At 40.8% G+C, this 25,480-nt stretch overlaps 2 protein-coding genes across 8 annotated transcripts in view; one reads left to right on the forward strand and one right to left on the reverse strand.

Annotated features, from left to right (window-relative positions):
* The window catches only part of MAPKAPK5 (MAPK activated protein kinase 5), a 41,729-nt gene extending 16,915 nt beyond the window's left edge, over window positions 1–24,814 (forward strand). For 2 of the 5 annotated variants that reach the window (XM_053902032.1, XM_053902034.1), the window contains exons 6-14: window positions 176–261; window positions 1,052–1,147; window positions 14,697–14,777; window positions 17,372–17,559; window positions 19,681–19,801; window positions 22,424–22,554; window positions 22,816–22,937; window positions 23,998–24,102; window positions 24,435–24,814. In XM_053902032.1, the coding sequence (XP_053758007.1) occupies window positions 176–261; window positions 1,052–1,147; window positions 14,697–14,777; window positions 17,372–17,559; window positions 19,681–19,801; window positions 22,424–22,554; window positions 22,816–22,937; window positions 23,998–24,102; window positions 24,435–24,529 (1,025 nt within the window). In that variant the 3' untranslated portion in view covers window positions 24,530–24,814. Of the gene's footprint in view, window positions 1–171; window positions 262–1,051; window positions 1,148–14,696; window positions 14,778–17,371; window positions 17,560–19,680; window positions 19,802–22,423; window positions 22,555–22,815; window positions 22,938–23,997; window positions 24,103–24,434 lie in introns of all 5 variants that reach the window. The other 3 variants (XM_053902033.1, XM_019467423.2, XM_053902035.1) reach the window with 3 other exon arrangements.
* The window catches only part of TMEM116 (transmembrane protein 116), a 152,287-nt gene that overhangs the window by 14,379 nt on the left and 112,428 nt on the right, over window positions 1–25,480 (reverse strand). The window contains exon 11 of one of the 3 annotated variants that reach the window (XM_019467428.2): window positions 23,898–23,985. The exons of 1 other annotated variant lie outside the window; for it this stretch is intronic. In XM_019467428.2, coding sequence (XP_019322973.1) covers window positions 23,898–23,985 — 88 coding nt within the window. Of the gene's footprint in view, window positions 1–23,041; window positions 23,986–25,480 lie in introns of those variants that run through there. One more of the 3 variants, XM_019467425.2, reaches the window with a different exon arrangement.

Below are 25,480 nucleotides of genomic sequence, written 5' to 3' on the forward strand. Positions count from 1 at the left end.
AAGTCTTACTTAATTTCTGCTTTAAAACTGAAAACTGACCGCAGTTGTAATTGACTTAATTAAGGATCTTTTTTTTTTTTTTTTTTTTTTTTAACATCCTGAGTTCTCTAAACCAGGAGCATTAAAGAGCTGTCTTTTCTAAGATGTGGTTGCTCCACTGTCCTTTTCCAGATAGCTTTGGCTCTACAGCACTGTCACCTGTTAAACATTGCTCACAGAGACCTCAAGCCTGAAAATCTGCTCTTCAAGGATAACTCTTTGGTGAGATGACTTGTTTTGCTGCATTTTAGTGCTGCCACGCTCAGCATAGTTCAGGAATGGGTGTGTAGGTGTGTATGTGTTTGGAGTGCTCTGAATCCATGGTGAGGAGGCTTTAAGCCAAAGTGCTTCAGGCAGCCTACTTTCCCCACTTGTTTCCTTGCTACAGGCTCAGAGAAATTCTACTGTGCCCCTGGCATTGATAATTTTGGATGGTACTGATAATGCATTTGTAAGACTTAAGATTTTGGATATCATTTGGAGGTACTTTGGGAAGGGGCAGTAATCTATATGCTGTTAAAAATTACCTTCAGGCGTAATGGTTATATTTGCTGTTAATTTTGATCAGGTGTTTTTTCCTCTCCCGTCTCACCCCTTGCCCTATGTACCATGTCCCACCAAATAAGTTGCTCTGGCTATCTTGAAGCTGATGGTAAAAGTGAAATCGCACCCTGGATCGGAAAGAGATGATGGGCCAGTAGATAGAGTCAGGGGGCACTTGGCTAAGATTTTTTTTTTTCTTTTGGCTAACATCTTGATTTTAGTACTGCAAATTACCAATCATGAAACAAGGCCAACTGTGAGTGGGCAGAAATTCTTTACCTCTGTATTACTAAGAAAGATTCTTCAGTATGAATCATTGTCTTCAGATGTGAGGACATGCTATTCATAGGCTCAGGTGTTAGTCAGAAACCCATGAGTGAGAGCTCAAGGTAATATGTCTTCCACTTGGATTTTCCTTTAGTGTTTACTGAGAACTCTGGAGCAATGACTTCCATTTGCTTTATTTTAGGATGCCCCAGTGAAGTTGTGTGACTTTGGGTTTGCCAAAATTGACCAAGGTGACTTGATGACACCCCAATTCACCCCTTATTATGTAGCACCTCAGGTAAGTGTTTGCTGTTTCTGCCACAGGATGTATCACCATGCTGTCTATAGACTCACATTTCTTCTCTTCTGCAGCACAAGTAGGTGTGTATTACAAATGGGAAAGGGAGAGCTCAGCTTCAGAAACCTACAGTCTGCTTAATTAGGTGCAGGCATTTTATTCTCTTAAAATCAACTTCTTGGGGCGCCTGGGTGGCTCAGTTGGCTAAGTGTCTGACTTTGGCTCAGGTCATGATCTCATGGTTTGTGAGTTCAAACCCCACATCGGGCTCTGTGCTGACAGCTCGGAGCCTGGAGCCTGGAGCCTGCTTTGGATTCTGTGTTTCCCTCTCTCTCTGCCCTTGCCCGACTCGTGCTCTGTCTCTCTCTCAAAAATAAATAAACATTAAAAACAATTTAAAAATTTTTTTAATTAAGAAATAAAATCAATAAAATTTTAAATTAAAAAATAAATTCAACTTCTTTTAAAATCATGGTTTGATGTACAATTAAAAAAACTCCTACTTTAAGTGTAGTTTGATGAGCTTTGACACAGATACTCCTGCATAATTACTACCACAATCAAGATATAAAATATTTCCATCACTTCAGAAGCTCTTGTGAACCTTTGTAGTCAGTCTGCTCCCAGCTTAACCCCTGGCTCCAGGAAAGCACTGATCTGCTTTCTGTCATCATGGGTTAGTTTTGCCGGTTATAGAAATTCATATGAATGGAACTCGTGTACCTGTTGTATTTCACTTCTTTTGCTTAGCGTGTGTTTGAAATTCATCCATGTTGCTGCACTTAGCATCAGTTCCTTTTTCTTGTTAAGTAGTATTCTATAATAGGACTAAGCCATGTTTTGTTTATCCATTCACTGACTGATGGCTATTTTGGATTGTTTCCTTTTTGGACTATAATGAAGAAAGCTGCTGGGAACATTCATTTACAAATTTGGGGGGACATCTTTTCCAAAATGGTTGTACCATTTTACATATTCACCAGTTAAAGAGTTTCGGTTGCTTCATGTTCTTACCAACTTAGTTACACTTTATAATCTCAGTCTTTCTGGTAGGTCCACAGTATTATTTCATTATGGATTTGATTATAGCATTTTCTTAATGGCTACTGTTGAGTGCTTTTTCATGTGTTTGTTGGACATTCCATTGTGAAATATGTGTACACCATTCTCTTGTATGTGTACAAATCTCTTGCCCTTTTTTGGTTGTTGGTTTTATAATTGAGGTATAAAAAGTTCTTACTATTTTCTGGATACAAGTTCTTTGTTGTATATGTATATTACTTTTTATTGCTACCATGACAAATTGCCACAAACTTAGTGGCTTGAAACAACACATTTATTATCTCAAAGTTTTGGAGGTTAGAAGTCTGAAATGGTTCATGGTGTTGGCAGGACTGTGTTCCTTATGGAATTTCTAGGGGAGAATTCATTCCCTTGCCTTTTCCAGCTTTGTGAGGTGCCTTGCATTCTTTGGCTGGTAGCCTCTTCTTCCGTTTTCAAAGCCAGTAGTATGGCGTCTTCCAGTTTCTCTGATTCTGACACTCTTGCTTCCCATTTATAATTGTGATTACATTAGACACACCCAGATAATCCAGGATAGTCTCCCATCTCAACATCCTTCATTTAAATATATGTATTTTTTAACGTTTATTTATTTTTGAGACAGAGAAAGACAGAGCATGAACGGGGGAGGGTCAGAGAGAGGGAGACACAGAATCTGAAGCAGGCTCCAGGCTCTGAGCTGTCTGCACAGAGGCCGACGCGGGGCTCAAACTCACAGACCATGAGATCATGACCGGAGCTGAAGTCAGATGCTTAACTGACTGAGCCTCCCAGGCGCCCCACAACATCCTTCATTTAATAAAATCTGCAAAGTCCCTTTGCTCTGTAGGGTAACATATTCACAGGCTTCAGGGATTAGGACATGGAAATCTTTGGGGAGCTATTATTCTGCCTACCACGTATATATTATGAATATCTCTGTCAGACTGTGGCTTGCATTTCAGTTTTCTTAATGGTCTTTTGAAGAGCAGCAGTTTTTTGTTCTTATTTAAAAAATTTTTTTAAATTTGTTGGGTGAAACCATTTCCACCTCTCCCACATGCATGCGTGCATATGCACACATGCGCACCACACTGTTCCACCCCAGTAAGCTAAGCAGCCACCTAGTGGAGAATGGAGCCATTACACCAAGTCCTGCCTAAGTGCGCCCTCCAAGCATATCCCCTAGAAAAACAGCATAAGGCATTCCACCTGCTTAGTGTATGGACTATGGAAGGCTTCATAGTTTCAGTTCTGGGGTAAACTGGATGTAACTTCATTCGGGTTTCATTCTGTTCGCTGGTTCATTTATTTGTTCGTTTTATTTGCTTCTGTTTTTGCTTAAATGTTTCCTTTTTTCTTTTTCCTTTTCTTCCTCATTCTTTAATACAGAAAGAAAATTTTTTATTTTTATTCCTTTATTTTTTATTTAAAAAGTTTTTTTTATTTCTCTTTCATTTTATTTCATTTTATTCTATTTTATTACATTAAGTTTTTTTAATTTTTAAATTTTTTCTTATCTTTTTTTTCTTTTATCCTTTCCTTTTTTTTCTCTGTTCTATCAAGCTTCTGTCAACAAGCAGACCAAAACACACTTAGGATCTAGCTTCCTTTATTTGATTTATGTTTTGTTTTTAAATTTTTACTTTTCATTTTTTACTTTATTAATTTTTTTCTTCCTCCAAAATGACAAAACGAAGGAATTCACCCCAAAAGAAAGAAGAGGAAGAAATGACAGCCAGGGGCTTAATCAACACAGATATAAGCAAGATGTCTGAACTAGAATTTAGAACCACGATAATAAGAATACCAACTGGGGTTGAAAACGTCATAGAATCCTTTTCTGTGGATATAAAAAAAAAATAAAATCTAGTCAGGAAGAAATTAAAATGTGGTAACTGAGACGCAATCTTGAATGGATGCCATAGCGGCAAGGATGGATGAAGTAGAGCAACGAATCAGCGATTTAGATGACCAGATTATAGACTAATGAAGCAGAAAAAAAGAGGGAAACAAAGGCAAAGGAGCATGATACAAGGCTTAGAGAACTCAGTGACTTATTAAAAAGGAATAACATCTGAATCATAGGAGTCCCAGAAGATGAAGAGAGAAAAAGGGGCAGGAGTTTTATGTGAGCAAATTATGGTGGAAGACTTTCCTAATCTGGGAAGGACACAGACATCAAAATCCAAGAAGCACATCCCAAAGATTAGATTCATCCCATTAGATTCAACAAAACCCGACCATCACCAAGGCGTATCATAATCAAATTCACAAAATACACAGACAAGAAAGAATTATGAAAGCAGCAAAGAAAAAAAAAGTCCTTAACTATAAGGGAAGACAAATCAGGTTCACAGCAGACCTATCCACAGAAACTTGGCAGGCCAGAAAAGAGTGGCAGGTATATTCAATATGCTGATTTGGAAAAATATGTAGCCAAGAATTCTTTATCCAGCAAAGCTGTCATTTAGAATAGAAGGAGAGATAAAGTGTTTCCCAGACAAAAACTAAAGGAGTTTGTGACCACTAAACCAGCCCTGCAAGAAATTGTAAGGGGGACTTTTGTGTGGAGAAAAGACAAAACAGAACAGACCAAAAGCAACAAAGACTAGAAAGGACTAGAGAGCATCATCAGAAATACCAACTCAATAGGCAACTGAACGGTGCTAAATTCATATCTTTCAGTACACTAAATGCTCCAATCAAAAGATATAGGGTATCAGAATGGATAAGAAAACAAGACCCATCTGTATGCTGCTTATAAGAGACTCATTTTGGACCTAAAGACACCTGTAGATTGAAAGTAAGGGGATGGAGAATGATCTGTCATGCTAATGGTCCTCAAAAGAAAGCTGGTGTAGCCATACTTATATCAGACAAACTAGATTTTAAAATAAAGACTGTAGCAAGAGATGAAGAAGGGCATTATATCATAATTAAGAGATAGACATCCACCAAGAAGATCTAACAATGGTAAATACTTATACCCCCAATATGGAAGAACCCAAATATATAAATCAATTAATCACAAACATAAACTCATTGATAATAATACCGTAATAGTAGGAGACTTCAACACTCCACTTACAGCAATGGGCAGATCATCTAAGCAGAAAATCAACAAGGAAACAATGGCACTGAATGACACACTGGACCAGATGGACTTAACAGATATATTCAGAACATTTCATCCTAAAGCAGCAGAATACAGGCATTCTTCTTGAGTGCACATGGAACATTCTCCAAATGGATCACACACTGGGTCACAAACCAGCCCTCAATAAGTACAAAAAGATAGAGATCATACCTTGCATATTTTCAGATCACAGCGCTATGAAACTCGAAATCAACCACAAGAAAAAATTTGGAAAGAACACGAATGCTTAGAGATTAAAGAACGTCCTACTCAATAATGAATGCGTTAACCAAGAAATTAAAAATACATAGAAGCCAATGAAAATGAAAACACGACAACCCACAACCTCTGGGATGTAGCAAAGGCAGTCGTAAGAGGGAGGTATATAGGAATCCAGGCCTTCCTAAAGGAGGAAGAAAGGTCTCAATTATACAACCTAACCTTACACCTAAAAGAGCTGGAAAAAGAACAGCAAATAAAGCCCAAAACCAGCAGAAGAAGGGAAATAATAAAAATTAGGGTAGAAATAAATTATATCAAAATCAGAAAAATGGTAGAACAGATTGATGAAACCAGGAGCTGTTTTAAACAATTAACAAAATTGATAATCCCCTAGACAGACTGATCAAAAAGAAAAAGGAAAGGACCCAAATAAACAAAATCATGAATGGAAGAGGAGAGATCACAACCAACACTGCAGAAATACAAATGATAATAAGAATATTATGAGCAATCATATGCCAACAAATTGGGCAATTTGAAAGAAATGGACAAATTTCTAGAAACATATAAATGCCAAAACTGAAATAGGAAGAAATAGAAAATTTGAACAGACCCATAACCAGTAAAGAAATGGAATCAGTAATCAAAAATCTCTCAACAAACAAGAGTCCAGGGCCAGATGGCTTTCCAGGGGAATTCTACCAAACATTTAAAGAAGAGTTAACACCTATTTTTTTGAAGCTGTTCCAAAAAATAGAAATGGAAGGAAAACTTCCAAACTCATTCTGTGAAGCCAGCATTACCTTGATTCCAAAACCAGACAAAGACGCCAATTAAAGGAGAACTGTAGACCAATTTCCCTGATGAACATGGATGTAAAAATTCTCAACAAGATACTAGCCAACTGGATCCAACAATACATTAAAAGAATTATACTCACCATGATCAAGTGGGATTTATTCCTGGGATGCAGGAATAAATTTGTGCAATATCCACATATCAATCAATGTGATACATCATATTAATAAAAGAAAGGACAAGAACCATATGATCCTCTCCATAGATGCTGAAAAGCATTTGATAAAATACAGCACTGTTTCTTGATAAAAACCCTCAAAAAAGTAGGGATAGACAGATCATACCTCACAAGGTCATAAAGGCCACATATGAAAGACCCACTGCTAATATCATCCTCAATGGGATAAAACTGAGAGTGTTCCTCTAAGGACAGGAGCACAACAGGATGTCCACTCTCACCACTGTAAATCAACATAGTGTTGGAAGTCCTAGCCTCAGCAATCAGACAACAGAAAGAAATAAAAGGCATAAATCAGCAAAGAGGAAGTCAAACTTTCACTCTTTGCAGACAACACGATACTCTAAGTAGAAAACCCAAAGGACTCCACCAAAAAAACTGCTAGAACTGATTCGTGAGTTCATCAAAGTTGCAGGATATAAAATCAATGTACAGGTTGGTTGCATTTCTATACGCCAATAATGAAGCAGCAGAAGGAGAAATCAAGGAATTGATCCTATTCACAGTTGTACCAAAAACCATAAAATACCTTGGAATAAACCTAACCAAAGAGGTGAAAAATCTATACACTGAAAACTATAGAAAGCTTATGAAAGAAATTGAAGACGACACACAAGAAAATGGAAAAATATTCCATGCTCAATGAATTGGAAGAACAAATACTGTTAAAATGTTGATATTATGAAAGCAATCTACATATTCAATGCAATCTCTATCAAAATAACACCAGCATTCTTCACAGAGCTAGAACAAACAATCCTAAAATTTGTATGGAACAGAAAAGACCCTGAATAGCCAAAGCAATCCTGAGAAAGAAAACCAAAGCTGGAGGCATCACAATTCCGGACGTCAAGTTGTATTACAAAGCTGTAATCATCAGGACAGTATGGTACTGGCCCCAAAACACTCAGATCAATGGAACAGAATAGAGAACCCAGAAATAGACCCACAAACATATGGCCAACTAATCTTTGACAAAGCAAGAAAGAATATCCAATGGAAAAAAAGACAGTCTCTTTGGCAAATGGTTTTGGGAAAACTGGACAGCGACATGCAGAAGAACGAACCTGGACCACTTTCTTACACCATACACAAAAATAAACCTAAAATGGATGAAAGACCTAAATGTAAGACAGGAAGCCATCAAAATCCTAGAAGAGAAAGCAGGCAAAAAGCTCTTTGACCTCTGCCGCAGCAACTTCTTACTCAACACATCTCCAGAGGCAAGGGAAACAAAAGCAAAAATGAACTATTGGGACCTCATCAAGATAAAAAGCTTCTGCACAGAGAAGGAAACAATCAGTAAAACTAAAAGACAACCGACAGAATGGGAGAAGATATTTGCAAATGACATATCAGATAAAGGATTAATATCCCAAACATATAAAGAACTTATCAAACTCAACACCCAAAAAAATAAATAATCCAGTGAAGAAATGGGCAAAAGACATGAATAGACACTTCTTCAAAGAAGACATCCAGATGGCCAACCAACACGTGAAAAAATGCTCAACATCTGTCATCATCAGGGAAGTACAAATCAAAACCACAATGAGATACCACCTCACACCTGTCAGAATGGCTAACATTAACAATTCAGGCAACGACATGTTGGTGAGGATGCAGAGAAAGAGGATCTCTTCTGCATCGTTGGTGGCAATGCAAGCTGGTGCAGCCACTCTGGAAAACAGTATGGAGGTTCCTCAAAAAATTAAAAACAGAACTACCCTACGACCCAGCAATTGCACTACTAGGTATTTATCCAAGGGATGCAGGTATGCTGTTTTGAAGGGGCACATGCACCCCAATGTTTATATTGACAATAGCCAAAGTGTGGAAAGAGCCCAAATATCCATTGATGGATGAATGGATAAAGATATATACACAACACATACATATATATAATGGAGTATTACTAGGCAATCAAAAAGAATGAAATCTTGCCATTTGCAGCTATGTGAATGGAGCTAGAGGGTATTATGCTAAGCGAAATTGGTCAGTCAGAGGAAGACAAGTATCATATGACTTCAAGTATCATCAAACAGATGAACATAGGGGAAGGGAAGCAAAAATAATATAAAAACAGGGAGGGGGACAAAACGTAAAAGACTCTTAAATATAGAGAAAAAAACAGGGTTGCTGGAGGGGTTATGGGAGGGGGGATGGGCTAAATGGGTAAGGGCATTAAGGAATCTACTCCTGAAATCATTGTTGCACTAACAATGCAACTAAATATGCTAACTAACTTGGATGTAAATTAAAAAATAAATAGATAGGTAGATAGATACGTATTTTAGAGTTTTCATTGTAGAAAATGTTTAATGATTCAGTCAGTTTAAAAATACAGATCTATTTATTGAAGTTTTGTATATATTTTTTAATCTTTTAAAATGTTTATTTACTTTTGAGAGAGAGACAGAATGCGAGCAAGGAGGGGCAGAGAGTAAGGGAGACACAGAATCTGAAGCAGGCTCCAGGCTTCAAGCTGTCAGCACAAAGCCTGATGTGGGGCTTGAACCCATGAACCTGAGCCAAAGTCAAACACGGAAGTCTGTGCAGAAGCGTCTGTGAGTGGTGCAAACTCCCTTTGTTTCTATGGTTCCTACAGGGTCTTCTAGCCCTCATGCTAGCCCACACTTTGCCTTTAGCAATTTGCGAAAAATTTAGCTGAATTCTTTTTACTCATATGGCATGCTGTAATGCTCCCTCCTGGCTTGTCATAGGTGAGCCAGTTTTCACATCTTGCTTCTTACTGGAAGGGCCTTTCTTTAGAATGCACAATATTTCATTGTCTTGAGACCTCTGATGTCTAATCGGTTCAAGAAAAGTGATGATTTTGTAATTTAGCTTTTCCTTGCTGTTAGGATGGGAGTAACACTCCAGCTTTCTACATCCTAGATCCTAATCAGGTCTCAGAAATTTGACTGTGGTGTAGGTGTTTGTTTGTTTGTTTGTTTCCTACTAGGGGTTTATTGAGTTCCTTGGATCCGTCAGTTTATGGTGTTTATCAGTTTAGGACAATTTTCAGACATTTCTTCAAATATTTTTCTGCTTGTCCTCTCTCTGCCTTTTTCCAAAGACTCCAGTTACATGTAGGTTAGATCACACACAGAGCATTAAGGTTCTGTTTTGTTTTGTTTTTTTAAGATTTTATTTTTAAGTAATCTCTACACCCAAGGTAGGGCTTGAATTCCAACCCCGAGATCCAGAGTTTCGTGGTCCATCCATCGACTGAGCCAGCCAGACACTCCGTGATCTTTTTTTTTTTTTCATCTTTTTTTCTCTCTCTTTCACTTTGGCCAAATTCTGTTACTATGACTTGAATTTCACTACTCTTTTCTTCTGCATTGTCTAATCTGTGAATTTCTTCATTTCTGATTTACTTAATGTTTATTTATTTATTTTGAGAGAGAGTGAGTGAGCAGGGAAGGGGCAGAGAGAGAGAGCAAGAGCGAGAGAATCTCAAGCAGGCTCTACACTGCCAGTGCAGAGTTCAATGCAGGGCTCAAACCCACGAATGGCGAGATCATGAGCTGAGCCGAAACCATAAGTTGGATGTACAACCAACTGAGCCACCCAGGTGCCCCACATTTCTGACATATCATCTGTTTCTTTTCTTATTTCATGTTTATATTTACCTTTAAGTACCTCAACATACGTAATAAAATCTTTGCTGATTGCACCACCCTTGTCATTTCTGAGTCTGCTTTTATGACTGACTTTTTTCCTTGGTTACAGATCACATTTCCTGGTTATGGATTACATTTTCCTGCTTCTTTGCATGTTGAAGAAATTTTTATTGGGTGCTGGATGTTATAATATTATGTTGGTGAATGTCTGGGTTTTGTTGTCATTTAAAAATATTTACAGACAGGGACGCCTGGATGGCTTAGATGGTTAAGCGTCTGACTTCGGCTCAGGTCATGATCTCACGGTTCATGAGTTTGAGCCCTGTGTCAGGCTCTGTGCTGACAGCTCAGAGCCCGGGGCTGCTTCAGATTCTGTGTCTCCCTCTCCCTCTACTCCTCTCCCACTCGCATTCTGTGCCTCTTTCAAAAATAAACGTTAAAAAAAATTTTTTTTAAAGAAAAGTATATAAAAAGATTGTTTTGGTGAGTGGTGAGTTACATGCAGGTCCACTTGGTTGTCTTGAAACTTGCTTTGCAATTCTTCCAGGGTGAGTCTAGATGAGGCCTTATTCTCGGGTTACCTCAGCCCTGCTACCTACAGGAAAACTTGTGGTCCTCTGTTGATGCCCCAGATGATCAATAAGTCTCTTTACCTTGGCTAGTCGGACCTCAGGTATCTCCTAGACTTCTGCAGCATCTGGGAATTATTCAGCTTATAGATCCCGAGTAGTTGTTCTAGTAGCTGGTTGCTCCTCTGGTCTCACAGAGTCTTGCTGTACCATGTGCAGCTTACTGTATGTACCCAAAGATCAAAGGGATCCTTAGGCAGGTTCTTGCGTACCTTCCCCACGGTTGGTAGTCTGCTCCACAAATTTTGGCCACACTACTGAACTCCTGTGAGCCCTCTGTACCCTGCTTAGAATCTCTCCCTGCACTGCATTCCAGAAAATGCTTCTTGACAGATCATATGGATTACCACATTTGCTTGCTATCTCTCAGGCTTTGCTGACCTGTGTTGTATATTATTCAGTGTCAGAAAACAGTTTTCTCTCATATCTTTTTTGTTTTAAGATAAGAAGGAATCTTTTTATTTTTTTATCTTTTCTTAGAGAGAGAGAGCATGAGCAGTGGGGAGAGGGGCAAAGGGAGAGAGAATCTCAAGCAGGCTTCATGCCTTGACACAGGGCTCCATCCTATGACCCAGGGATCATGAGCTGAGCCAAAATCTACAGTTGGATGCTTAGCTGACTGAACCACCCAGATGCCCCACTTTCTCTTATATCTTGTCCAATGTTCAAGTTGTGTGTGGTGGGAAAGAAAGTTGTACTGGTTAATCCATCATGGCCAGAGTGTTGTATTTTTTTTTACATAGCTGATACTTCTTTTCAAGGTTTATTTTACCAAAGAAGCCCTCTTTAAGGGAAAAAAAATTATTGAAATATAATTGATACATGATAAACTATACATATTTAAATTACATAATTTGTAAGTTTTAATATATATATTTATATAATCTCATTAAACCATCACCACAATCAAGGTTGTGAACATATCCGTCACCCTCAAAAGTTTTAGCGTACTCCTTGGTAATCTTTCCCTGCCTCTCTTCTTGTCCTCTCATTCCCAGGCAACCAGTGATCTGCTTTCTGTCATTATAGATTATTTGCATTTTCTGCAGATTTATGTGTAAAGTAGCACATCATCCAGTATTTTCAGTTTTGGGTGTTTTCTTTCACTCAGTGTAATTACATGTTGTTACATGTATCAGTAAATAGTTTAGTTGTTTTTACTGCTAATAAGTATTCCATTATGTTGGTGTATCTTGATTTGTTTGTCCATTCATCTATTGGTGGATATGTGGTTGTTTCAGTTTTGGGCTATTACAGATAAAGCTCTTATAAACATTTGTGTACAAGTTTTTGTACAAAATTATTTCCTTTTCTCTTGGATAAATACCTAGAAGTGGAATAGCTAGATCATTATTTACAACGTGACTGTGTTCCAGAGTGGTTGTACGATTTTACATCCACATCAGCAGTGTCTGAGAGTGTAAGGTGTCCACACTCTCACCAGCATTTGGTATGGGCAGTCTTTTATTATTATTTTTAAGTTAACTTATTTATTGAGGGAGGTGGGGGGGAGGGCAACGAGAGAGGGAGAGAGAGGATCCCAAGCAGGCTCCACCCTCGAACCCATTAACCTGTGAAATTGTGATCTGAGCCCAAATCAAGAGTCAGATGCTTAATCAACTGAGCCAATCAGGCACCCTGGGCGGTCTTTTTTAGTGGGCATGCAGTGGTATTTCATTGTGCTTTTAATTTGCATATGCCTAATGACTAAATGATGTTGAGCATCTTTTCATGGTGCTTCTTTGCCTTTTGTATATTTTCTTTGGTGAAGCATCTGTTCAAATCTTTTTCCCATTTTAATTTTAATTTAATTAAATTATTTTTATTTATTTAATTTTGAGAGAGAGAGAGAGAGAGAGAGAGAGAGAGAGCGTGAGTGGGGAGGGGCAGAGAGAGGGGGAAGAGTGAGAATCCCAAACAGGCTCCACGCTGTCAGCACAGAACCCAACATGGTGGGGCTCAAACCCACAGACCATGAGATTATGACCTAAACTGAAATCAAGAGTTGGTCGCTCAACTAACTGAGCCACCCAGGTGCCCCACCCTATTTTTAAAATTATGTTTTCTTATTGCCGAATTTGAGAGTTCTTTATGTATTCTGGATGTAAGTCCTTTATCAGATATATGCTTTGGGAAGATTTTCTTCCAGTCTGTGGCTTGTCTTTTCATTCTCTTAACAGTGTCTTTTGAAGAGCAAAAGATTTTAATTTTGGTGAAAGCCAATTTATCAATTTTTAAAAATGTTTCATGGACTCAGCTTTTGGTCTCCTATGTAAGAAATCTTTGTCTAACCCAAGATCACCCAAGATCTCCTCATACAAGTTTTATAGTTTCAGGCTTTACATTTAGGTGTGTGATCCATTTTGATATAATTTTTGTGTAATGCATGAGTATGGATCCACACTAATTTTTTAGCATTTGTGTATCCAGTTCTGGTGCCGTTTGTTGAAAAGGCTATCTTTTCTTCGTTGCATTGCTTTTGAGCCTTTGTCAATGATCAGTTGAATGTACATGTGTGGGTTTAATTTTGGATTATCTGTTCTGTTCCAGTGATCTGCTTGTCTTTAACAAGTACTGTACTGTCTTGATTACTGTGACTTTATAATAGTTATATAATATAATAATTATTTTAAAATAATATAAAATAAGGTAGTGTTAGCCAACTTTGTTCTTTCCATAGTTGTTTTAGCTATTTTAATTTCTTTACATTTCCATATGAACTTAGAGTCAGCTGTTAAATTCTACAAAAAAGCTTGTTGGAATTTTGACTAGGGTTCTTTTAGAAGTATGGTTCGATGTAGGGGCCCTGACACCCAAACAATACCGAGCCTTCCGACCCATAAGCAGGCTGTATTGCTCCATTTATTTTTGCCTTTAGTTTTTCTTAGCAACATTTGTGTAGTTTTCAGTGTATAGGTCTTTCCCATCTTTGTTAGATTTATCCTTACTGTTTTTTGTGCTATTATAAACAGTATTTTCTTTTTCAGGTTTAATTAATTCGCTTTATTTCTCTTGTGTAAGAACACTGTGTGGTGACCATAGCTGGAGCCTGAGTTCTCTGCATGGAGACTCTCTGATGTGGTCAAGATGGTCAGTGAATTCCTGACAGGGAGCCTTGGTGAACACAGTCTCTTTCCAGAGTGTCAGGGGGAAGGCAGCTATAGATCTTGGAGATGACATCGAAGATTGCTTTGGCCAAGTTGCCCCAGGTGACATTGCAGCCCCTGGCCGAGGTGTGGCAGCTGTCATCAACACCTGCCATCAGCAGCTTCATGGGCATGGGGGTCTGGGTGTGCAAGGGAAGCAGACCAGCACAGAGTTGCATCATCCTGTCACTTTCAAGTAATCTGTGGGGTGTGCCAGTATTGTTCCCCCAGGGGTCTCCCTGCCCAGGACAATGGAGAGCTTGGCCAGGACGATGTCCCCATGGTTACCTCTTTGGAACACTTAACACCCAGACCTACATGACTGCTATAGTCCTTGATGGCAACAAGTACCTCAAACCTGATCCACTGGCCAGCGCTGGTCTGCTTTTATACAGGCATAAGGGAATGTCCGTGTCTCCAGGAAAAATACATGATCTCAGATACCTTGATGGGCAGGAAGAAGAGTTCAGTCTCTTTTAAGGACTTGATCTTCATGTCCTTGACCTGGGCAAATACTGATAAATTGTCGGTTGTAAGAGGGGTAAAAGGTTTTTGACAGTTTGTGTTTTACAGAAGTTGTTGTTGTTGTTGTTTTTAATTATTGACCGCCAGTGTCTACCCTCTTCAGCCTTCCAGCATTCTTTCTCAAGTTGTAGGTCGTTGCTGTGGTTTTCAATAAATTGTCCCCTTTGGTCTGACTCTGACAGGTACTGGAGGCGCAGAGAAGGCATCAGAAGGAGAAATCTGGCATCATACCTACCTCACCAACACCCTACACTTACAACAAGGTAGGGGAAGAGATACTTGCCTTCACCCCTCAGGTGTAGCCCCTCTTCTGTGAGGTGTTTGTGGCTCTTTGGGAATGTGGCCAATTCCATTCTTATCCCTTAATAATATTCCTGCCCAAAAAGCTGGCAGCAGCCACACATGCAGAAGAGTACTTGGAATTCAAGTTTTTGTCTGATGAAATATGAAATAAGGTTCTTAGCAATTGAGGTTTTGCAGCAGGAACCAAGGGCAGTGGTTGCCTGTAGGTTATTTATTCGGGTAACTGTATAGTCCACTGACCACATTTAAAAGACATGGTTGTCTCGCTTTTTTGAGGTGGAGGCCGTTTCTGAGAATGTTCCATGGCCATTCTTTCTTACCCAAAAATAGTGAACTTAGAACAGTGTCTGTGACACACAGCATGTGTTCCTGGTACTATCACAGTTCTCAGTCTGTAGTCTAGGCATCAGGATCTCTGCTCTAAAGCACAAGAATATTAGGGCCTTTTAAAACAGGTCCTGGAGTCACTGAGTAGATCAGAAAAAAAAATGATGCTGCTTGGGGACTCATGGCTGAATATAGATGACAGAGAAGGACTTGGGTGTGGTAAAAAGGCAGTAGGCCGGCTCTTCTTGGGTCCCACACCTTAGAGGGTGCCACGTATTCCTATAGTGTCTGCACACATGTACACACAGACATACGTATGAAAGAACACACAGGGACCTCTGCCACTCATGACCCTGTGCTTCGCACTGTCACTGGCACAGTGTAACCAGAACCTTGAACATCTACTTTCATGATTAACACTCGTCAGTCCCCAAGTAATTACTGCTCCACATCTTGGTCTTACAGACTCAAAACCACAGGCAGCTCTGCTCTTATGGGGTGACGGTTTGAGGGCTGTGCTGATTACGGCATCAGACTCAGAAACTGCTTCCTGCTTCTTGATGCAGGCAGGAAGTGAGGGGTAGAAGCACTCAGATGACATTGATCCACTTGCTAAAATCTCAGCATGAATGCAGTGAATTCTTGTGTGATATATTATTTTCTGGTGCTATTTTTTTCTTCTTTTCCTGTTCCATTTTGTAAACCCTGTGGTGTTCATGAATTAGCATGGGATTCATAAAAATGATGCACTGTACATGAGTAGCATATTGAAATAATAAACAGCTTTTGAATAATAAACATTACTTTTGAACGTGTATATAAGTTCGTCTAGAGATAATCTTTATATTGGCAACTAAATGAACACTGAATGCTACATTTGCAAATAATATTTTCACAAAAATATAAGATACAATTAAATTTTTAGAAGTTAAACATATCAACCTCAATTTTATTTTATTTTATTTTATTTTTTTTGACGTTTATTTTTGAGACAGAGAGAGACAGAGCATGAACGGGGGTGGGGCAGAGAGAGAAGGAGACACAGAATGGGAAGCAGGCTCCAGGCTCTGAGCCATCAGCCCAGAGCCCGACGCGGGGCTCGAACTCACGGACTGCGAGATCGTGACCTGAGCTGAAGTCGGACACTTAACCGACTGAGCCACCCAGGCGCCCCTATCAACCTCAATTTTAAAAAGTAGTATCAGTTTCGTCATGTGGAAAGGGAGGGATTTGAATTATTTTTAAGATTCCTTTCACTTCTATAATTTTTTAATTATGTTCTATAGCATGGGTCATGCCATCTACGAATACCCATTAGTATGATGCCAAAACATGGGTGGGAGTACCTGAGACACCCCATTTTCTAAGCTTTTCTCAGCAGGACGCAGCTGTGGTATGGCGAGAGCATGTGGCCTCAGTGGCAGGCTCCCTGGGCTGCCTCTGTCAGGCAGACACTGCTTTTGTCCTGCAATTCAAGACAGGCTTGAATTGGAGCCTCTGAGGACCCAGGTTCTGAGGCAGGTAGAGCTGCATTTAACTAAATTAGGAGTGTTTTATTAATGATCATGTTGTGACTATTGCCCATGAAGGCACCTTAACACCTACAGACAAAGTAGTTGGTGGCAATTTTCTTTCTTTCCGAAGATCTTCCCCAAGAATGGTGTATGGTCTGGCACATGGGTGCAATGAGTCATCAAAGGAATGCTTTTAGACCTCCTGTTCTTCCTCTACTGGCTCTTTCTGATCTGTGTCAAACTGCTTTGGGTTTTGATGAAATGACTTGTGCTATATTACAGGGTCAACCTGCCTGTGTCCTAGCTACTTGGTTCCTGTACCCTCAACCTTGCCCAGGTTGACCTAGCACATGTTTCCCAACCAGCTGGTTTATATCTGTTACGTCTGTAGCTGGAGATGAAGTGTCGTACACCTGTACCCAAGGCTCAGCTAGTAGCTTGGGCCTGAGCAATGAGAATAAAACTGACTGTTTATTTCACCCTAGACTGGCCTTGTGTGCTGGTGTGTATATATGTAGCAGTGGTGGCATATAAAACATATGGAGAGAAAGGTTAGTTCCCTTAAGACTTCCTGAAACTTTTCCAGTCTCTGTTAAGTGATTTTTGGAGATACTACCCTGTGTATTTTAGGGGCTGTCTCTGGGCTGGTCCTGGGGGCTTTATTTTGGGGCTGTACCTCTGCTCATAAGTGACTCTTTTCTTTTTCCTTTCAGAGCTGTGACCTGTGGTCCCTAGGGGTGATTATCTACGTGATGTTATGTGGATACCCTCCTTTTTACTCCAAACACCACAGCCGGACTATCCCAAAGGATATGCGGAGAAAGATCATGACGGGCAGTTTTGAGTTCCCAGAAGAAGAGTGGAGCCAGATCTCGGAGATGGCCAAAGATGTTGTGAGGAAGTGAGTCCCCATGCTGCAGGGTGGGGAGGCCAAGGAGGCCTAAGGTGGTGGAGCACAAGGGAAAAGTCATTGCTTTCCCAGGCATGTTCCTTCCTGTTTGCACATCATAGAATTCTCATCCCTGCGGTCTGAGATGAGAGCTCTGCATTTCCACCTTGATGAAAATGGAGCTTTGCTCCCACCTGCTGCATTCTTAGAATTTGTCCTCAGGGATGCGAACCCAGGTCCCTCGGTAGCTACTGTCTCTGTGAACATTAATTTAGGACCTTAAGTGGTAAGCCCTGTGGTGTGCCCTTCCCGCATGTTAGCCAGTCATGTGGAAAAGACGTGGCATCGGGAACTGAACTCAGGGGCTAAGATGACAATGACACTTTGGCTTTTCATTCTTTGGCTGCTGGGGGTATGCGGCTGATTGTGTAGGCCTCTAGACTCCCCACTGCTGAGACAGATTTAGAAGATTTAGTCCTAGTGAGTGGGTGAGGGAGAGTTGACAGAGTCCTTTGGTAGCTGAAGGACTAGGTAAGAAGTCAGACCTAAATTTGAGGTGTATTTGCCTTTCCTGCCCGCCTGTGTGGGAGGCCCAGTTGCCTGGGATTTGGGCACTCTTCCAGCATTCCTACTGCTTTGTGTTCACTGAGCAATTTTCCCTCTTTTGGTTTCAGTTTCTTCATCTGTAATGCGATGAAGATAGGCATTAATGGGGCAGTGCCCGGAGCTGTCTCCTGACACCACAGCCATTTCTCTGTGGAGATTACTCCCTTTCAAAAGTGAGCTTATCCCACTGGTTAAGGATCTATGTATATAAAGAGGGACTAGTTTCTAAAATCTGTAAGTAAAACTTCTTAGGAGGGCGGAGGGCAGAGGCAATGTTTACAGCATCATTTGTCTTCCCATGCTGTTTCCACACTGTATTCTCAGCTACTTAACCAAAACATCAGTATCCTCTAAGTGGTTCTTTGTCAGTTCTGTAGAATATATTTCCTGTCCCTAGAGTGACATTGATTATCTTCTTTCAGCTTCGGGATTTTTATCTTCCTTTTTCTTTTTTCTTTTCTTTTCTTTTCTTTTCTTTTCTTTTCTTTTCTTTTCTTTTCTTTTCTTTTCTTTTCTTTTCTTTCTTTTCCCTATGTTTGTTTGTGGTTTTTTTTGAGGCGGGGGAAGGGGCAGAGTGAGGGGGAGAGAAAAAATTCCCTAGCAGGCTCCGCACTGTCCATGCAGAGCCCGATGCAGGGCTCACACCCACAAACCATGAGATCGTACATGACCTGAGCTGAAATCAAGAGTCGGATGCTTAACTGACTGAGCCACCCAGGCGCCCCTTGGATTCTTTTCTAAATAATCCTTTCTTTAGAATCTGAAGCTGTTTGTTCAGAATGACCCAGAGGTTGCAGAGAACCTGAAAGAGCAAGTGCACGTGTTGTCCTGACTCTGACATTTATAGCGGGAGGATATGTAGTTGGAAGGAGGGGCTGTAAAAAGCCTAGGAAACATGCTGAAGTGAGCTAAGAATTGCATCAGCATGAACAGACAAGATGTAAAGAAGTACGATCAAAATGCAGATGGTACATAGCAATACATTCAGCTTAGAAGGAAATGCCTTCCCCTCTCAGAAACTCTAAATTTTTAGCTTTTGAATGTTTTTGGAATAAAGGGTTCATATGGTTACATCTGTCAGTTTTATCACAAATAGCAACCTGGATTTTCATTACTAAATGACCCTCTTTGTAGCCACTGTCAGCCAAAAGAGCACTTTGAGTCCCATTTGGAAATTGGAGCCCGCTGTCCTAAAAAACATGAATGTGGAGATTCAAGTCTCAGGAACTATAAGCTGTATGTGGGCTTATTGAACCTAGAACTCAGTCTGAAGTATCACTGGATTAAGCCTTTTCCTGTCTTTTTTATCTCACTCTGTCTAGTATAGAAAGGACTAGCAAAGGATAACAGTGCCCTCACAACTAGTGGCTAGGGACTAGAACCCCACCCCTTCCTGCAGATGGAAAGCCTAAGCTTGTAGGAGTTTGTAGAAAGTCAGAAGCTGGAGCTGGTAAGAACCAGACCCAGGAACTTCCTGGCCTTCTGGAAGCAACTATGCACAGCACCCTGTTGGCCTTTTCTCCACAGGCTCTTAAAGGTCAAACCAGAGGAAAGACTCACCATCGAGGGCGTGTTGGACCACCCATGGCTCAACTCGACAGAGGCCTTGGATAATGTGCTACCCTCTGCTCAACTGATGATGGATAAGGTTTTGAATGATGCTTGCTTTGTTCACCAAAAAGGCTTTGTTGAGAAGGAATGCTGGGACAAAGTTCAGCGAGGGCTCAAAGCGGAGCAATACAGAGAACTCAGTCTTTACCAGAGAGGTGTCCCTGCTTTCCTGAAAGTCAGGGTCTGAAATAAAAGCTTCTTTGCATAAAAGACCAGATCAGGGCCCAGTGAATACACACTAAATCCTTCATATTTGTGCTGTGGGGTTGAGGGGCACATAGTACTGTGAGACACCCTCCCTTCCCCTGAGGGGTTTAAACAAGACTGGTTGGAAAGATCAATTTACCTGAAACAGGGAGGGAACATTTCAGACATCAGAGCTTTGCATGCTACATTTTCTATGAATGCTGTGGGAATTCAGAAAAAGAGAACATCTTTGAAGGGGTGTAACTAAGGAAGAGTTCCCAAAGAGAAGGCAACCCTCCCATATTTTAATTACTGCATGGCAGTTTTTAACCGGTTCATGGGTTTAGCCATGAGCTGCCTCAAAGAATATGAGCAGACAGCGTAAGTGCCCAAGTGTGGGGAACACCAGGGGCGAACAATTACAGACCGAAGTGCCTGAGTGGGAAAAATCACCTAGCTTATTAATGGGAAGTCCGGGAGACATCTGTGGCAGGGCCAGGCTTTGGAAGTACACAGAGGAGCTTAAGTCTTAGTAGCGCATAACTGAGGGGCCTTTGTAAATTTGGGGGAAGATATTTGCCACAGGGAAGGTATTTAGGGATGGTCAGCCAGACTTGCAGACTTGCCAACCTAAGACTTCTGCAGTCATCTGCAAGCTGACGGGCAACTCTAGGAGCAGAGAAGTGGAGACATATGAATAGACTCAATATTTTCTAAGACAAATTTCTACAGTTTTTGAGGACTTAGTAGATATTAAGGGGACAATGGGGGTCATATCTAGTGATACCATTGACAAATAGAGGGAAATCAGGAACAAAGCTGGTTTAGGTCAAGGCAAGTCTCTTAGGTTTTAGATACTGTTTAGATGGACATGTAAATGAATGAGATGCATTGTGTGGGACTATAGTGTAGTTGAGAGGTAAAGGCAGTGATGCAGACGTGAGTTTTACCCACTTAGAAGGCACGGGGTTGAAGTGTGAGAAAGGGTAAGGGAATAATAGGAAAAAAACTTTCAGTCTTCCCTTAGTTTTGGTGGAGTATGGGAAAGAAAGAGCTGGAAAGAACAGAGTTCTTGGCCATATCTGATTTTGTGTCGTTGTCCTCCTGGTTTAAATATGCCCAGTAGTCCAGAATTGGTTTGATCAGTCCAAAATCCTGAGATAATTTAAATCGGCACATAGGGGTTATAGTGTGGCTTTCCTCAAGATCTTGGGATTGAAGAAATAAGATTGCTTTCTGGAGTTACTTTAGACTTAGTGTATAATGAAGCCAAATATGGATATGCAGAATCTTCTTAATGAGAGAGAGTGGCCCCTAGGCCTCTAAGATGGAGCTGCAAGGTGACAGACCATATATTCCCATTTCTGAAGAAATAATGGGGTCATGATGTAGGTTGGCTAACTCTGAAGTGCAGAAAAATGGCCACATATATGGATGTTGGATGGTGTCCATCTAAGCCCTGCCTAGGAGATGGAGTCTGAGCTGACAACCTTGAGCTGTTCTCATCTTTTTGATTGGGCCATCACTGATAAGGGTGATGTGAGGATCCAGTGGAGTTTAGCCAAGGCCAGCTATTATAGTTCCCTTAAATGAGTTCAAACTCTACCTGATATAATTGCATGCTTAACAGGGAACTACTTTTTAAAACTATCAAATTTTATTGTTGAAATTCAAATAGTACAGAGGTATATAAAATAAAAAGCATAAACTCCTTTTCATTCTCCTGGCCTCAGTCTCACCCTTCAGAGATGAGGTAATCTATGGCTTAATGTATCCTTACTGATCTTATTTTGTGGAGACACACACACACTCACAGTTTGTCCTGTTGAAAAATATAAACATGGGATCATCTTGTTCTTAGAAAGCTTTCTGCTGATTATTTATCTTCCTTAATTGGTCTGCCCATAGTAGGAGCCGGCACTGGTCACAAAGACACAGACTTCAAAAGTTCTAGACTCCATTGACAGTTATTTCTCATTGTAAATTAATTGACTGGCTTATAGATCAGTTTCTGATGATCTACCATGCTTATCGTACGAAGTAGTTGGGGTTCTGAGCCATCAGGGCTGAAATGATTGTCTACACTGTGGGGGCAGTGAATAAATGCCACTACAGGAGACTTCTCAGGCAGCAGCTTACCAGCCTTTCCCCTGATGGCCACGAATGCCTCTCTTTACACTTGCTCTTGCCAGTGACTGTGAACATAAGTCTTGTTAGCACTTCTTACTTGCATTTCTGTCCACACGCAGGGAAGAAGAGCTAGCTGTTGTACGGCCCTTGGTTTGCCTGGTATTCCCTGGGCTTGCCAATCCGTGGGGAAGAATGCTCTCTGGCTTATCAAAATTTGTATACTGCCAGCATAACAGTGAAACTACCTTCTTAGTTCTTTGAGCTTGTCCTTCCTACTCTCTTAGATTGGCTCTTTAGGTGCCCTGAAGTGAGTGTGAAAACTGATGACCGTGTTTACATTCAGGCGGTGGTTGCAGGAATCCAGCAGGCTCACGCAGAACAGTTGGCCAACATGAGAATCCAGGATCTGAAAGTCAGCCTCAAACCCCTGCACTCTGTGAACAACCCCATTCTGAGAAAAAGGAAATTACTCGGGTAACTAAGCTTATTTTGTGGATTCTCCATGGTTGGTGTGCCTGAGTGCAGGATTGGGAGAGGTCAGCCAGGGGTCTGCCCTTTTTCTACCTCTTAAGAGGGTGGAAAGGATGGCTTGTTAAATAGCATGAGGAGGTGGAGACACTCTATAGTTAATCATTTATCTGAAAAATGTGCTGCCTTATCTTTAGAGTAAACAGCTGTGGAGAGTTGGTTTTTGAGGTTTCACCTTGTTATTACCTCTCTCCCAAACTTTTAAAGCACCAAGCCAAAGGACGGTGTTTATATCCACGACCGTGAAAATGGAGCCGAGGATTCAAATGTTGCCTTGGAAAAGCTCCGAGATGTGATTGCTCAGTGTATTCTCCCCCAGGCTGGTAAAGGTCACGCCATTTACCAATGTTCCGTGTGTGTGAGTGTGAGTGTGTGTGTGTGTGCACGTGCTCACATGCACATGGCAGAAGGAGTGGTTTAATTTGAGGCTGTCTGTTTCATCTTTGTGTTGTAAGAAAATAATTATATAAGTTATTTAAATTATAAATTTATATAAGTTATTATGTAATTTTATATATGTATAAATCTGTGCCCACTAAAAAGAGAAGGCAGTGGGAACTCAGAAAGGTGGTAAGTTTCGTCCCCCTTTTGGTTTTCTGTGAAACTGCTAGTTGGCGTATAATTGCCCGCGTCTGGTGCAGCATGCAGTTTTGTGTTTTCTTAGTTTGTTAACGAGGGCACAGGATAGAAGATGGAGAACGGAAAATGGGGACAGGGTCAGGATCAGCTTGTGAAGGTCAGGAACGTTTCCGGAGCCTTTAGAGTACAAGGCCGTCATTAACTTGTGGATATAAAGAGAATACCTCCCAAGTTCAGAAGTGACCCCTGCTGCTACTTGTATCATGGGCAGAGTGTGACTTGTGCATGTCTCCTTTTGAGTGACAGCTTTCTTTTAATACACTCACTGGGGTGTCATGGACTCTCCTCAGCAGATGAATGAGAGGCTTCAAGTAGTAGACCAGAAAACCATCTAGATTTCTTGGGTTTTAAGAGAACTCCCAGGGTGTACCGCGGCTTCCAAAGTAAGAAATGAGCCTAGGACAAAGAGGTGGTCCCCTCAGCCTTGCTCTCCCTTCGTCGTTTGGTCTCTTAGGTTAACCAGGTATTCTTGCTCAGCAGCAGAGTCTGACTCTGCCTGTTTCCCATACCCCAGTGCTAAGACCCTGGGGCCACGAGAGGAGTTGTGTGAGGCTGTCAGAATAAGAGTTCAGAGCCCAGAAGTGGCCTCCATATAAGGTAGGGACTAGTAGTAACAACAGCGTCTTGTGAAAGTTTGCCCCTTAACTCACCACTTCTCAACAAGCTGGACATCATGTCCTTCCGTCTCTGACACTTCACATCCCATGATGCCACAGGAAAACGCAACTTCTTCTTCATCTTTATTAATAGGAGAGAATGAAGATGAAAAGCTGAATGAAGTAATGCAGGAGGCTTGGAAGTATAACCGGGAATGCAAACTCCTAAGAGATACTCTGCAAAGCTTCAGTTGGAATGGTAGGAAACTTACTTCTCCCTTTCTCCATGAACGCGGAGAAGTCATTACATGTGGAACCTGGAGGATGTCTGGGGGCTGAGCTGGGGCTGTTTTGAGGGGAAGTGAGGCTAGAAAGTGAGTGGAGTACTCTGGGATGGGGTTAGTCCTGCTTAACTGCACAGGCATGGACGTCCAGCCCTCTCACTTGCTCTCCAGAGTTCAGATGAACTTTGTGCTGCAGATTCCACACTGCAGAGCCCCAGTCTCACACCCCTTGGGTACCTTACTGGATCCCTGTTAACAATCTCACTCCAAACATTTGGAGACTGACCTTTTTTTTTGTGCATTTCAGGTCGTGGATTCACAGATAAAGTGGATCGACTAAAACTGGCAGAAATTGTGAAGCAAGTGATAGAAGAACAAACCATGTCCCATGAATCCCAATAATGACGGCTTCAGACTTTTTTTTTAACAATTTGAAAAATTATTCTTTAATGTATAAAGTAATTTTTATGTAAATTAATAAATCATAATTTCATTTCCACATTACTTAAAGACGCTGTATAGATTTAAATACAGAACTTACTCATAGTATAGTTCATTTGTTTGTAAGAAAAGCTCAGTTCCTAGAGATATACTATTACTCTAGGACTGTTTTCTCATATGTTTGTAAGATGATAGATGGTATTGTCAACAAGATTGTTTTATTTGTAATAAAGTATACAAAAACCATTTGTCAGTGATAGACAAAGGGCCGACGATACTGACCTGTCTGTTCAGTAAACATTTGAATCAAGTACTGTGGAATCTGGTCTCACTCACCCTGTGTATTTGCTTTCTGCACCATCGGTAGGTTAGCTCTGGTGCCAAACAGATTTTTGTGGATCCATATTGCAGACTGCCTGCTGGAACCCACAGGATGCCAACTCCCATGATAGAAGAGGCAAGGAGCTGAGGCGTCATTTCTCTTGTCCGTAATTCCTTAGAGAAAAGTGATAACATTTCTCTTTTTTTGGGGTCAGATCTTTTCAAAGGTATGGGAGGTTTCTTACATCTAACAAGATTTCGAGTTTATTCTTTTCATGTAGAACCAGAGCTTCATTCTGCTCCTCTGAGGTCCTGCTCAGTCCTCTTCCCTTCCCCACAGGCCTCACCAAGCTCTGTTGCTGCTGCTTCCGTTTTTCTGTTCTCCTGGCCCTTTTTATCAGATAATTTTTCTGAGAAGTTACATATCATGTAAACTAGACTACTGGATTAGCATCTAAAATGGTCCAGTTTTTTCTTCTAAAGCTGCCCTTTTACTCTCTGATATTTCGGCCTGCGCTTCATGTTGGCATCCCCAGACTACGTCTAATTCGTTCAGTGCCCTTCATTTTCAGGAAGGGTGGTTTTCGGCCA

The sequence above is a fragment of the Panthera pardus genome, unplaced genomic scaffold (genome assembly GCF_024362965.1).
Source record: "Panthera pardus isolate Hobbes unplaced genomic scaffold, ASM2436296v1 HiC_scaffold_15, whole genome shotgun sequence".
In the NCBI taxonomy this organism is placed as follows: Eukaryota; Metazoa; Chordata; class Mammalia; order Carnivora; family Felidae; genus Panthera; species Panthera pardus.